This window comes from Nicotiana tomentosiformis, chromosome 2 (genome assembly GCF_000390325.3).
Source record: "Nicotiana tomentosiformis chromosome 2, ASM39032v3, whole genome shotgun sequence".
NCBI classification, from domain to species: Eukaryota; Viridiplantae; Streptophyta; class Magnoliopsida; order Solanales; family Solanaceae; genus Nicotiana; species Nicotiana tomentosiformis.
The window spans coordinates 140,328,968-140,343,215 of record NC_090813.1 but is presented as its reverse complement, the minus strand read 5'-3'; the positions used below and the strand labels follow the sequence as shown (position 1 = coordinate 140,343,215).

Here is a 14,248-nt window from a genome sequence, read left to right as displayed (position 1 = left end):
GATGAAGAGATTTTGAGCAAAATTGAATAAAATATGGAAGAAAAGAATGAAGAAAAATAAAAGAATAAAATAAGGTGACAAGGGTGGACACCCTTTGGTGTTAGTCCCCCCAAATCTAAGACAAAAGGGAAGGGAAATTCAATTGAAAGCAAAGAAGGAATGGAGCGTGCAAAAACTCATTGGTTTATGCATCAGGGCTAGCGCTAGGTGTTGGTCTGAACGTTGTGGTGCGTGACTTTTTCTATTTCTCCCGAAACAAGGTTATTTCATCCCTATACGACCCCCCAACTCGTATAAAAGGGGTCTTAAACCTATTTTGGAAGAAAGAGGACGTTTTTTAGAGTAATTTTGGACGAAGGAAAAGCACAGAGCCGCCGTGTAGGCCGGGTTTCATCTTTTCTTCCACCAAACTTAGTAATTTTTATGTTTCATTATATTATTTGTTATTTGGTTACCATGTCTATGTGGAGCTAAATTTCACGTTCTAGGGTTGTGGTTCTTCATGACTATTGTTATTCGGATATTGATTTTGCTTTCTTGATTTATCATATTGGTTTGTTTATTCAATCTTGCGCTTAATTATTTGATTGCTTGATTACCAATTAAATACTATCTACAAATCTAGAATTGAACTCGAAAGTGAAAATTCCAGATTGCACATAGGATTGAGTAGATCAAGTTTTTGAACCTGGGCATCAGGGAACGAATTTACAGTTAGGATAGACATATACCTAATTGCCTTTCTTGGTTGATTTACAGGAATTATAAATGCGTTCTTGTTAGTATTAATTCCATAGACATATAGGCATTAGGTTAGCCTGAATAGGCGAGTAAGAACTTGACAGATTCTTATGAGCAATATTAACCCTGTCAGCCAATGAACTAGATGAATTAGTTAGTCAATTCAATTGAAGAATACGATAGAAATATTAGATAGCCCATAACCCTAGATAGTGTTCATTACATTGATACATAAAAATCTATTCTTCCTTTGTTCAATGTCTATTATTTATTTTCTTTTTAGTTTAGTTACTTTAGCATCACTACTTTTGAGTTTTAATCTTTGTTCAGATAATTAGGATAGTCTAATTTAGTTAATAGTTAATCACAAGTCCACGTGGGTTCGACATCCGACTTTTAGTCACTTTATTACTTGACGGCTGTGTATACTTGCGTGTGCGTTTGGCCGCAACACATTTTTGGTGCCGTTGTCGGAGACTTAGAATTAGCTATTTCTCTAGATTAAACATTTATATTTTATCTATTCAGGTTTTTTTATATTTTTAGTTTAGTTAGCATTTTATTTATTTATTTTAACATGGCATATTTGAATGAAAATTGTTCGAATGATAGTTATTCTTATTTTGATGATCCTTGTCCATATTGTGGAGGACCCCACTGGTCGAAAAATTGTCAGAATGTTCTCGGGACCGAGTTGTGCGCACAATCTCAATCTTTCGAGTGGAATATTTGTAATATATGTGGTGGTCAAGGTGGTCAATGGTTGTCCTAATTCTTTTTATCCTTCTCTGAGACCATATTATCATCTTTCTAACAGTGTTTGTGAGTTTGATAGGGGCAATGAAGTACAGGATATGGAACGCGATGCATATATTAGGGATATTTTGAGGCAAGTAGCAGAGCAACAGGATGAACTCAAAAAAGATATGAAAAGAATGAGGGCAGCAATCACAAGAATGAAGGCCAATCTGGAGAATTGAATGAAGAGAGCGAGTTCCAGCAAGAGAAAAATTTTGAAAAAGAAGAGATTTTGAGCAAAACTTGGCTAGTAGAACAAGCTGAAAAATTGAAAATATTTGATGCTCAACGTGAGGAAATTATAAATGAGATAAGATACTCTATAGAAGGAAGAGCTGAATTGGGACAAGAGATTGATAAATTTGGCACTGCTATTCACGACTTAGAGGCTCAATTGAATACAAAGGTTGATGCGTCTAACGCACAACAAAATAGTAATGAGTTGTGTGAAGCTGAAAATGAGCTAATATGCCAAATTGGGGAGCTAAAAGTGGAGAGTCAATCATTCGAGCATATTTTTGTTGATGATACCCATGTTTAGAAAAGTACACTAGAGCCATGTGAGGAAGCAAATAATGTTATATTTGAAGACTCTTGAGCATGTAAATATGAGGATGTAAAGAGTAATACAATTTTAGAGTTAGGGCGTATTCGTCCCCATTCCATACATTTTTTAACTTTGTGTTTGGATGATGACATGGAAATCGAGTCATCTGAGCCTTTGGAGGAGCTAATGGACGAGGAACGGGGTGCTTACATTCTTTAATTTATCGTGCCAGAAAGACCTAGATACATACCTCATCCGAATGCCAAAAAGCATAGAATGCGATATTGGTTTCTTGGCCCAATTAAATTTGTCTCACCGCTCCGGGAGCATAACAGAAAGCTTGAAGCCAAATTAGGGGCTCAATTTATAAGTACGAGGTGGAGGCAAAAATGGGTTCACGTCATGCCGCGACGTTAAATTAGGCGCTTGTTGGGAGGCACCCAACTTTACTGCTTTCTTTTAGTTTTGATTCTTTTTTTTCTTATTGTATTATTTGTGTAGTGTTGTTTTATTTTGTAGGATTTTGAGCATAGGAAGAAAAGCCACTGGAAGTGTGCAAAAGCAAGCCAGATGGTTGGAACTAGTGTGAGGTACCCGCATAAAGGACCATCCTGGGGAGAAGTCTGAGTACTCCGTGAGCCGTTATTACTTCGGCATTTGGCCTTTCAGGGAGTTTCTTGTCCATCCTTATTATTTTATTTTATTTTACTTTATTTATGCATTGGGGACAATGGACTCTTTTAAGTATGGGGTGGGAGAATTCCTTTAGGTCATTAGTAGTATTATATTAGTATGTTACTTTCTTATTGTTTTTCAATGTTGTATTTTTGTTTTTTATAGTAGTGTAGTATTTTAGGTGATTAATTTTAGAATTAAAAAAATGAAAAAAAATTGAAACATATTATACTTTTCTTGACGATGGATCTCCTAGACAGTTTTCTTATGGAATTAAAGTCTAGCAAAAAAATTGAAAAAAAAAATACAAAAGTATGTCTTTTTGTTTTTTTAGGTAGTAATCATCTCCCGTGGTTTTTTTTTGTGCCTCGGTTCTTTTTCATGGGATGTAGTTTGAACTGGGTATAGTATTTTTTAATTTTTAAGAGTAGGACTTTAGGGAATAAAATGAAGAAATATGAGATTCCTAGGCGCTCTTACTTGTTTGATAGTAGCATATTTAGGATTTTGGCATGTGTTGTACCTTTCCTATGTTTTAAATTTGACCATGATGCCTTTATAAATTGGATAGCATGTTTTGTGGCGCCTACGTCTCATTTACTTGACTTATGTTCACTTTGTGCTTAATTCTTAGTATCTTGTGGCTCCATGAATACTTGCATTAGTTCAGAGTCGGAATGAGACCATCCTTAGTGAGTCATGTGCCATGTGTGGTGAGTTTTTGTGTAGTCCATATATTATACTTTTGTCAAGAACATGCCAGTATGTGTGTCGAAGCGAACTTTTAGGGGATGCTTGGTTTGAAAAATGATTTTAGGCTTTCCTTGATCTTTTTGAGCCTATTGCTTACCATAAATAAAAATAATTCCTAGTTAACCCCTTTGGGCCTATAGATTTTATTTGGCACCCACATTACAAGCTTATATCCTTTTTGTTCTTAATTGAATGCTAAAAAAGTAAGAAGGGACTAAATGCGGGGTGGCTTTTGAGTGGAACCAATAAAAGAAAGAAATGTGTACTTATTTCGTAAAAGAATATGCCACTAGTGAAAATTACAAAAGAGAAAAAGAAACAAAATGTAGATGAATAAATATCTTATTTTTGCTAGTAGAGTGTAAATGACGATAGTGTTTAAAGAAAAAGGAAATATTTTATGGGGGTGATCTTGTATGTGAAGTTGAAGTTGGAGTGAGGAAATATGCGTTTAAAATTGATTGAGTGATGTGATAAAGTGCTTAGGAGGGTTAGCCACTATTCCTAAAATATATCCTACCCATCCCTTAGCCCACATTATAACCATGAAAAAGTCTTAATTATTTTAGATCGAGTGAGCTCACATTAGTAGATATATACATTAAAGGCAAGTCTATGGTACCAATTACATGCATGTGACTTCTTTTGTGAGAGCGAGAGATTTCTTTTATATACAAGTGAGTCCTTAAACTATATTTGATCATGCGATTCAGATGTGTAGATTCAACTTACTCTCTTTGCTTTTGTTGCGAGGGCACATGGTTTCACGAGGGATAGGTAACATTATTAGACTTCTCTAGGATGTTGGGTGTTCAAGCCATGAGTGAATTATAACATTGAGTCGGTTTCTGAGGCTAGGATTGTTGTGAGCACGTTGTCTTTGTTTGAATATTTTTGAAGAATGGCATAAGTAAAGGGAAGTGTAAGTGATTACATATACTATAGTTTAATTGCTGCTATCATCCATGGTCATTGGTGTAGTGTGCTTCAAAGGTGTAAATATAAAGTGCTCAAGAATAGTGTGAATTGTTGGTTGACTCGAGGACGAGCAATGTTTAAGTGTGGGGTGGTGATGTTCAGCCAAAACATGCATATATTTTACAATTATTGCCTCACATTCTAGTTCTTTTAATCGTCTTTTGAGTACTATTATGTTACTTTATGCTTAATATCATATTTTAACGGTGTAGGAATAAAGCGATGTGAAGATGAAGAGATTTGGAGAAACATTGAATAAAACGTGGAAGATTAAAATGAAGAAAAACAAAAGAATAAAATAAGGTGACAAGGGGGACACCATTTGGTGTTTATCCCCCCAAATGAAAGACAAAAGGGAAGGGAAATTCAATTGAAAGCAAAGAAGGAATGGAGCGTGCAAAAACTCATTGGTTTATGTGCCAGGGCTAGCGCTAGGTGTTGGTCTGAACGTTGTGGTGCGTGACTTTTTTTATTTCTCCCGAAACAAGGTTATTTCATCCCTACACGACCCCCAACTCGTATAAAAGGGGTCTTAAACCTATTTTCGAAGAAAGATGGCATTTTTTAGAGTAATTTTGGACGAAGGGAAAGCACAGAGCCGCCGTGTAGGCCGGGTTTCATCTTTTCTTCCACCAAACTTAGTAATTTTTATGTTTTATTATATTATTTGTTGTTTGGCTACCATGTCTATGTGGAGCTAAATTTTATGTTCTAAGGTTGTGGTTCTTCGTGACTATTGTTATTCGGATATTGATTTTGCTTTTTTGATTTATCATATTAGTTTGTTTATTCAATCTTGTGCTTAATTATTTGATTGCTTGATCACCAATTGAATACTATCTACAAATCTAGAATTGAACTCGAAAGTGAAAATTCCACATTGCACATAGGATTGAGTAGAGCAAGTTCTTGAACCTGGGCATCGGGGAACGAATTCGCAACTAGGATAGACATATACCTAATTGCCTTGCTTGGTTGATTTACAGAAATTATAAATGTGCTCTTGTTAGTCTTAATTCCATAGACATATAGGCATTAGGTTAGCTTGAATAGGCGAGTAAGAGCTTGACAGATTCTTATGAACAATATTAACCCTGTCAACCAATGAACTAGATGAATTAGTCAGTCAATTCAATTGAAGAATACGATAGGAATGTTAGATAGCCCATAACCCTCTTTTTTTTAATACAAAATGGTAATATGCAGATAATGTACATATCCATAATGCTTTGTATAGTCTTGTAAGGCCATAGGTTAGGTTTAACTGCTTGCAAGTTTGGCTAGTGTCCATTTTATAGGGGAAACTCAGCCGGAAATCTCCGTCGGAATCCACAATGAGTTAGACACCCCATAAACCCTTACATTCGAGGACGAATGTTCCTAAGGGGGAGAGGGTGTTACAACCCAAATTCGCATACCATAGATCACGCCGTAAGTTAGTCGACGTAAATCCAAGAAGAGATTATCTTTGAGATGATAAGAAGTTAATCCTATTGGTCTTAAACGATACAAGGGTGTATAAGAGTGGTTAACAAGTATTTGAAGTTAAACGAATCAAGGATGTTGTAACCCGTATTTTCGGGTAACACTAGAGGTGATTAATTGTCCCAAGAGGTCTTGTTTTAATGTATTTGAATCATATAATATCCGCATCATAAGTCTTGAAGTCAAGCGAGTTATGAAACAAAAGTCGATAAAAGTTGTCGCAACTTAGGTTTATAATTTTACTTAAACTTTAGGTCAAATGTTACTGCATTTTTCTCCCAATGTGCTTGGAATTATGGGGTGATCTACCTATCAAATTGAATATCTATGAGTCTAGTTTCCAACGCATTAAACCGTTCGTCGATACGATCTCGGAATAGAGAGATATTCGCATTTTCGTGAGAGTGCGCCAAGCAGCTCTCTATGGGGCCCACATAGGCAGTTTAAGACATATGGATATATATAAGATACCTCAACTCCGTTTTAAGTCATTATTTTTCAGTATATTCAGACCTTATAACCCTAAAAACAGTCTCTCAAGGTTCTCTCATGATCCAAGACCCAAACAAAGGGCAAACAACACAAATCAAATATCGGGAATCCCGTGGCGCTAGTAAGTTTCTTGTTCTTCTTGTTGTTGCTGATTTTTGTGTTGTTCCAGCTCGTGTGGGAGGTTGTTTTAAGTGTTTTATGTTCTGTAAATACTCCTTCAAGTTTTTAATATCAACCCTAGGTGATTTCAAGTCTTCTAAAGTAATTCTAGTGCCGAAAAACCCGAATTAATTGCTAGTTTCGCTTCCTTGTTCTTGTGGCAGAATTGAAGGGATATTTCGTGGAAAATTAAGGTCAAATTGGATTTGTTATTTCTGTTTAAAGGTAAGGAACCTCTTACTCTATATATATTTAAGATTATCCAAGTTGCAGCTAAGTCGTTGAAGCTAGAACTTGTGAAATATATATCGAAAGGCTTGGTAGTAATGTTGTTGGTTGGTGGACTATTTTGGAGGCTCAATATGATTATTAATGATGTTGTTTGGGATGTTTGGTGATTGTATTGACTTGTGGGAAGTCATATAAATAGGGGAGGTGCTGTCCGTTTCATCGTAAAATAGGTTGCGGTCGATACATAATAGTTACGACGCTTAAACGATAATGATTGTGTCATTTGTCTTATTGTAGACTAAGGAGTCGTGACATTTGCATAGCTTGAGGTTGGGAAGTATATACAAGGTATGTTAGGCTATCCCCTTCATTCTTTTGCACGACTCCGATTGTACATAATGTAATGAACGAGCTCCCAAAGATACTCTACTCTTAGAAGCTAGCAGTACTTACATTGCTGCCCTTCTTATGAAACGATTGATATTGATGTTACTTCTCTTATTCTTATATTATCAATGTTGTTGGTAGTTCCTGATTCTTATAAGATTCTTGATGAAGAGTTAATCCTAATAACGTGTACGAAGGATACCGACCTTACGTCACTCCGAAAGGTTCAAAATGTGATTCCAATGAGTCCAGCATGCATCATATATATGTATCTATTTTACTCTACCGAGCCGCGCTATAGTCGGCCGGGTATGGCACCTATTGTGCAACCACTGATCAGTTGGGTTTTACCGAGCTCCACGTGGCCGGGTACGATTCTACCGAGCCCTATGATGGCCAGGTACGTTTTACCGAGCCTATTAAGGCCGGGTACGATATGATGATGGTGATGCCCACAAAGGCATATGTTTTAAAAGTTTATGTATATATATGTATGTATCATGTATTTCATGTCAGTAGCCCTCAGAGGTACCCAGATGTCACAGGTTGTATATTCTCTATCCCTGTTTACATTACTGTTCTCACTTATGCTTTCCTGCCTTACATACTCAGTACTTTATTCGTACTGACGTCCTTTTTATTTGTGGACGCTGCATGTCGTGCTGCAGGTCCTGATAGACAGGTAGACGTAGCTCCCCCACCACAGTAGGCTGTCCAGTTCAGCGGTTATTGGCGAGATCCCTTCTCCGGACTTGCCGTGGTCTTGGTATGCATTTTTGTTATAGACATTATGGGTATGTCGGGGCCCTGTTCCGGCAATGTTGTAGCACTTATGTTCCTTTAGAGGCTCATAGACAGGTGTCGACTTATGTATGGTTTAGAATGCCTTTTCGGCTGATTTTTGTTGTATAGTCTTTCATGGCATCATGATAGCTCGTACCTTATATATAGTTTCTTGACAGTCTTGTCGTCCCATGTTATGTATGTTCATGACATTATCTTTCATTGTTGGATGTTCATGATCCATGTCTACTATTTATATTGATCTTGTCGGCCCTTAAAGATAATAAGGAAGGTTAGATAAAATGTACGTTGGTGCTCGGCAAGTATGGCCCGGGTGCTAGTCATGACCCTCCAGTTGGGTCGTGACATTCATAGACTTTGGGAGGGGGTAAGGAGAGTAAATTTGACCATCCTTGAAAAACAAACAGATCCTTTACCTTACAATGGAGGGCCTTCATGTCGTCAAGGTCGATTACTCTGTCGTGGGCAATAGGCTTTTCTTTGAGGGCAACGAAGAAGTCTCTATTTGGAGTATCTCAAAAATTAAGGTCTGACTCTAGAGAACTCGAGGGGTCTACCTTGGATTTCTTAGGGGTAAAATATTCAGGGGGTCTTCCATGGGTCTTTTTCCAAGAGCTTTTCGCCTATTCGGTGAGTGTGGTCAGATGGTTCTGCCTGAGAAGAGGCAAACCCTTCGGAGTGGTCGGACCCTAGGTCTAATTGTTATGGAGGCTGAGAAGAGGGTTTTCCCTTGGAATGATTACTTTTTCTGGTGGAGGCAGAGGGATTCTTGGAGTGTTTTGCCATTGAAGGATTTTTGGAGAAGGGTTTCTGAGCGATAAGAACAATGAAGAATAGGAAAGATGGTTCAGATGGTTAAAAGGAAGGGATTCGACGGTTGAGTACGAAAAAGGAAAGGGTGTCAGTGAAAGGACATGTTGATTGATTTTCATTTCTTGAAAGTTGTGATTGATGGTAAAAGAGAGGGAAATCGAAGGCGCTCAATTAATGCGTACTTATAGAAGAAAAGAAAACTAAAAACATTAGTCACATTGGAATTAAAATTAACACATAAGTCCTAATTTTTATGATCAAGCAAAATAATGCCAAGTAGTTCTCTTAAAGAGAAAAATCTATCTTCAAGCAAAGGCTTAGTAAAAATGTCTGCTAGTTAATCAACGGTGCCAACAAATGATAACTCTATATCTCCCTTAATGACATGATCTCTAATGAAATGATGCTTAATATCTATATGCTTAGCCCTAGAGTGATGTACCGGATTCTTTGAGAGGCATATAGCACTAGAATTGTCACAGAATAGTTGAATAGGTGTAAAAGATAGTTCATAGTCACCCACTTGATGAGACATCCATAGTAATTATGCACAACACTGTCCGATGGCAATATACTCTACCTCAGTTATGGATAATGCAACTGAGCCTTGTTTTTTTTTTACTGTTCCAGGATATTAATGCTTTTCCCAGTAATAGACATGTTCCACTGGTTCTTTTCTTGTCTTCCTTATCACCTGCAAGATCAGAATCTGAAAAAACTTCAAGTTTAAAATTGTTAGATTGTGGGTACCACAGTCCATATAAAACAGTTCCGATGAGATAACATATTATTCTCTTTACTGTTGTCAGGTGATATTCCTTAGGAACTGACTGAAACCTAGCACATTTATACACACTGAACATAATATATAGTCGACTAGCAGTTAGGTAAAGCAAAGAGCCAATCATTCCACGATATTTCGTTTTATCCACTGGATTTCCCTTTTCGTCTTTGTCAAGACTTGTTGATGGGCTCATTGTTGTACCAATTGCTTTAGCATTGCTCATGTCGAACTTTTGAATCAATTCTTTTGTAAATTGGTCTGACATACAAATGTTCCTTCCTCAGATTGTTGAATTTGAAGTCCAAGAAAAAATGTGAGTTCTCCCATCATGCTCATTTCAAACTCACTTTGCATGAGATTAGCAAATTCCTTGCACAAAAGAGGGTTAGCACTTTCAAAAATAATATCATCAACATAGACTTGGATAATAAGATTACCTCCTGGTGATCTTTTGATAAATAGTGTAGTATCTGCTTTACCTCTTGTAAAACCATGATCAAGTAGAAATGAGCTAAGCCTTTCATACCAAGCTCAAGGAGCTTGTTTGAGTCCATATAGAGCTTTAGTCAACTTATACACACGGTAAGGAATTGTGAGTCTTCAAAACCATGAGGTTATTTTACATACATCTCCTCATCAATAAAGCCATTTAAGAAGGCGCTTTTGACATCCATCTAGAAAATTCTAAAACCTTTAAAAGATGTATATGCAGGAAGAATTCATATAGACTCTAATCGTGCTACCAGAGCAAAGGTTTCATCTTAGTCAACTCCTTCCTGCTGTGAGTAGCCTTGAGCTACTAATCTAGCTTTGTTTCGCACTACTTTTCCATCTTTATTCAGCTTATTTCTGAAAAGCCATTTGGTTCCAACTATGGCAGCATTTTCAGGCTTAGGTAACAGTTCCCAGACTTGATTCTTATCGAATTGATTGAGTTTCTCTTGCATGGCTTGTACCCAGTTGGAGTCTTTTAAGGCTTTCTCAACTTTCTTTGGTTTGATTTGAGAGATGCGTGCTACATTTGCCTTCTTCTTAAGAGCCCCCCTGGTTTTCATTCCTTCACTTGGATCTCCTATGATAAACTTTTGAGGATATTCTGGTTCACTTTTTCAGTCATTTGAACGCATTCCAAACATAGGAGTAGTTGACTCCTTCTGTGGCTCAGGTTAATTGTTGGCAGGTTCACTAGTCGACTCTATGACTGCGTCTATGCTATCATTGATTTTTGTGACTTGCTTATGTGTGATGTTTCTTGGCTGATATCTTCATCAGCTGCAATAATTCCTTTCTCGATCGTAGTATTATTTTCATCAAATATGACATGCACTGATTCTTTTACAGATAAAGTAGCCTATGTTGGGCCATTTGCCTTTCCATAATTCATATAGAGTTTTCTTCAAGATGAGTCTTATAAGACATCTGTTGAGAATGCGGCAGGTTGTGCTTACTGCTTCTGCCCAGAAGTGATTTGGCATGGAATATTCTAATATCAATGTCCCGGCCATATTTTGTAAAGTTCAATTTTTCCGCTCAAATACTCCATTCTGTTAAAGTGATCTTGGAGTTGAGAAATTATGGGCATATCCTTGATCGTTGCAGAAATCTTCAAAGGCTCTGCTTTCAAATTCTTCTCCATGGTAACTTTGGATGGTTGTGATGAGAAACCCTTTTTCTCTTTCAACTCATTTGCAGAAAATCTCAAAATATTTCGAAGCTTCATCTTTATGAGATAGGAAAATCACCTATGTAAAACGTGAGTAGTCATCAATAATAACAAAAGCATATCATTTACCTCCAATGCTAGCAGTTCTAGTGGATGCAAATAAGTCTATATGAAGCAATTGTAAGGGCTTGGTCGTAGGCACAATGTCTTTATGTTTTAAAGAGTTTCTAGTTTGTTTACCAATCTGGCATGCATCACATTCATGATTTCTAGAAAAATTGAGTTTGGGAAAGCCAATAACTAAATCATGCTTGGAGAGTTTCTCAATTAGATACATGCTTGCATGACTAAGTTTCTTATTCCACAACCATAGATCATCAGATATGGATGCTAAACAGATATGACTATCTAAGTTTTCAATGACATCAAGAATATAAACATTTTCATATCTTTTCCCTGGATGTATTGTTTTACCTGACTCATCTTCAATGGCACACACTGTTTTCTTGAATTTGACTTTGTATCATGAATCACATAACTGACTTATACTCAAGTAATATCACAATTGTTGTTGAATGGAATTATGCCGGTGCCAACTATTTTTCCTTCTGAATCAACACTAAACTTGACACTTCCTCTGTTTATTTTTGTAACTTCTTTGAACAGGTTTTTTTCACATGTCATGTGACTAGAACACGCACTGTCTAAATACTATTTTCCTTTACGACTCTTTCTGTGGTATTCCTGCAAAATAGAATTATCACCTTCTTTTAGGTACCCCAAGCTTGCTTGGGTCCTTGCTGGTTAGTTCTACTGGAATTAGGTTTGTTTTTGGGTTTCGAAATCCATCCTGAAATATTAGACTTACGAAATCTATAAAAAGAATATTTATGTCCAACTTTGTTACAGTAATGACACACAATGGTTGATCCAGTTTTTGATCTATCACTTGTGTTAGTACTTGTGGACTCAGTTCTAGCTGGTCCTTTTTCAGTTGACTTGTAATTTGCCTGGTTAGACTTGACAGAACTGTGAGTGGTGGATTTGCGCATGCCATTCAGTTGCATTTGCAATTCCTGAACCTCATCTTGAAGTAAATCTCTTTCGATTTCATATACTTCAAAATTATGTTCCCAGTCCTTCTTTTCCCTGTTGAGTCTTTTCAATTCATTCAACATCTTTTGAGACTCATTTAGGGTGAGATCAATAATATCCTACAATTCACTATTTCTATCACAGTCATAGGTCTTACCTCGCTTGTTTCACCTCGTGCCATGAAACAATTTTCAATATCTTCTTTGCTTTCATCATCTGATGTGTCTTCATCAGTCCAGCAGCCAGAATACTTGTTCATATCATTTTCCAAAATAGTCATGAAACACAGGTTTGATACTTCCTCATGTTCTGAACTGTCTTCATTACTCCAACTTCCGAAGTATTTGTTTTTGTTGAATCCTCTGGAGACTTTTCTTTTAAGTTCAGGGCATTTAGCTTGAACATGGCCATACCTTCCACATTCAAAGCATTTCCCATTATTTTTGTATTGTTCTTTATATTGCCTAGTTCTCTAGATGACATCCTTCCCTTTTTTTTGTTTCTATATCTTCTCATCAATCCATTCTTGTTTCTTGATACCATGGCAATTTCTTCTTCAAGAGCTTTTGCATCATCATCAATATCATCTTCAGGTCCTTCAGTTGTAGTTTTGAAGGCAATTGTTTTCTTCTTTTCTCCCTGATTTGTTCTCTTGAGATGAGTTTTCTCAAATGCTATAAGATCTCCTGGTACTTCATCATATGAAAGTTTGTTTAGATCTTGGGATTCGAGTGCAACTACTTTTGTCTGCCATGTGGTAGGCAAACTCTTCAAGATTTTTCGAACTTGATCGCCACTTGAGTAGGGTTTACCAAAGGCTTTTATATTGCCAATGATTTTGCTAAATCTTGTAAATATTTCCTCAATGGATTCTCTTTCTTTCATCTAGAAGAGTTCATAATCATGAACCAACATGTTTATCCGAGTTTCTTTCACTTTGCTGGTTCCTTCATAAGTAACTTCTAGTTTGTCCCACATTTTTTTGGTAGTATCATAGCACAAAATTTTGTCATACTCTTCTCCACTTATAGCATTATAGAGAACATATCGTGCCTTAGCATTAACTTGAACTACAGCCATTTGCTCGTCTGTGTATTCATCTATATCTTCAGGATCAGCGGATGGTTGAACTGCTGCTGGTAGTGGATAGTTCCTATTTTTTATGACACACCATACTTTGACATTATAGGATTTTGCATAAATTTCCATGTGCGCTTTCTAGTGAGAGAAATGTTGTCCATTGAAGTATGGTAGCCTTACTTGCGATGTCCCTTCTTGAAAGAGTGCTCCAATTGTTACTTGGTTTGACATGATCTTTTCTCACAAGCTGTTAAGCAAAATATAAAAAGTATGAGACCTGCTCTGATACCAATTGAAAGTACAAGAGAGGGGTGAATTGCCGATTTTTTTTTGTATTCTAAATTGTTGACTAATTACCAATTAGTCGACTGAAGATAAGAACAGAATAAAAGTAAAGCAGAAATAAAGTGCAGGAATTAAAAACTCGAGGATTTTTATACTGGTTCGGATTCTCTCTTTCAGTATTTGAAATTTCTCGATTACAAAGGAGTTGATGTAACTTTACACCAATAGCTTAGTCACTATGTCACTTCTCTCTTCTTGATATAATATCTCACCAATGTTTATCTCTTTTTCTTCTCTCAATAATTACACAACAGATCTAAATAGAACTACAATGCTTGTTTGGAGTAGAACAAAAAGTGTGATAGTGCTTCGTTCAAAGTATATCTGCTTCAATCCTGGTACAGATGTATAGATACTTAGTGAGGCCTTCTTGACTCTTGATTGACGTGAATCTTGAGAGATTACAGACCCAAGGGAG

General features: G+C 36.6%; 1 protein-coding gene across 1 annotated transcript; it reads right to left on the bottom strand.

Annotated features, from left to right (window-relative positions):
• Window positions 1-13,290: 13,290 nt before the first annotated feature.
• On the bottom strand, window positions 13,291-13,614 carry LOC138905725 (uncharacterized). The gene has a single exon (XM_070194248.1). It carries the CDS (start codon window positions 13,612-13,614, stop codon window positions 13,291-13,293), a length of 324 nt encoding a protein of 107 aa, XP_070050349.1.
• Window positions 13,615-14,248: the final 634 nt, after the last annotated feature.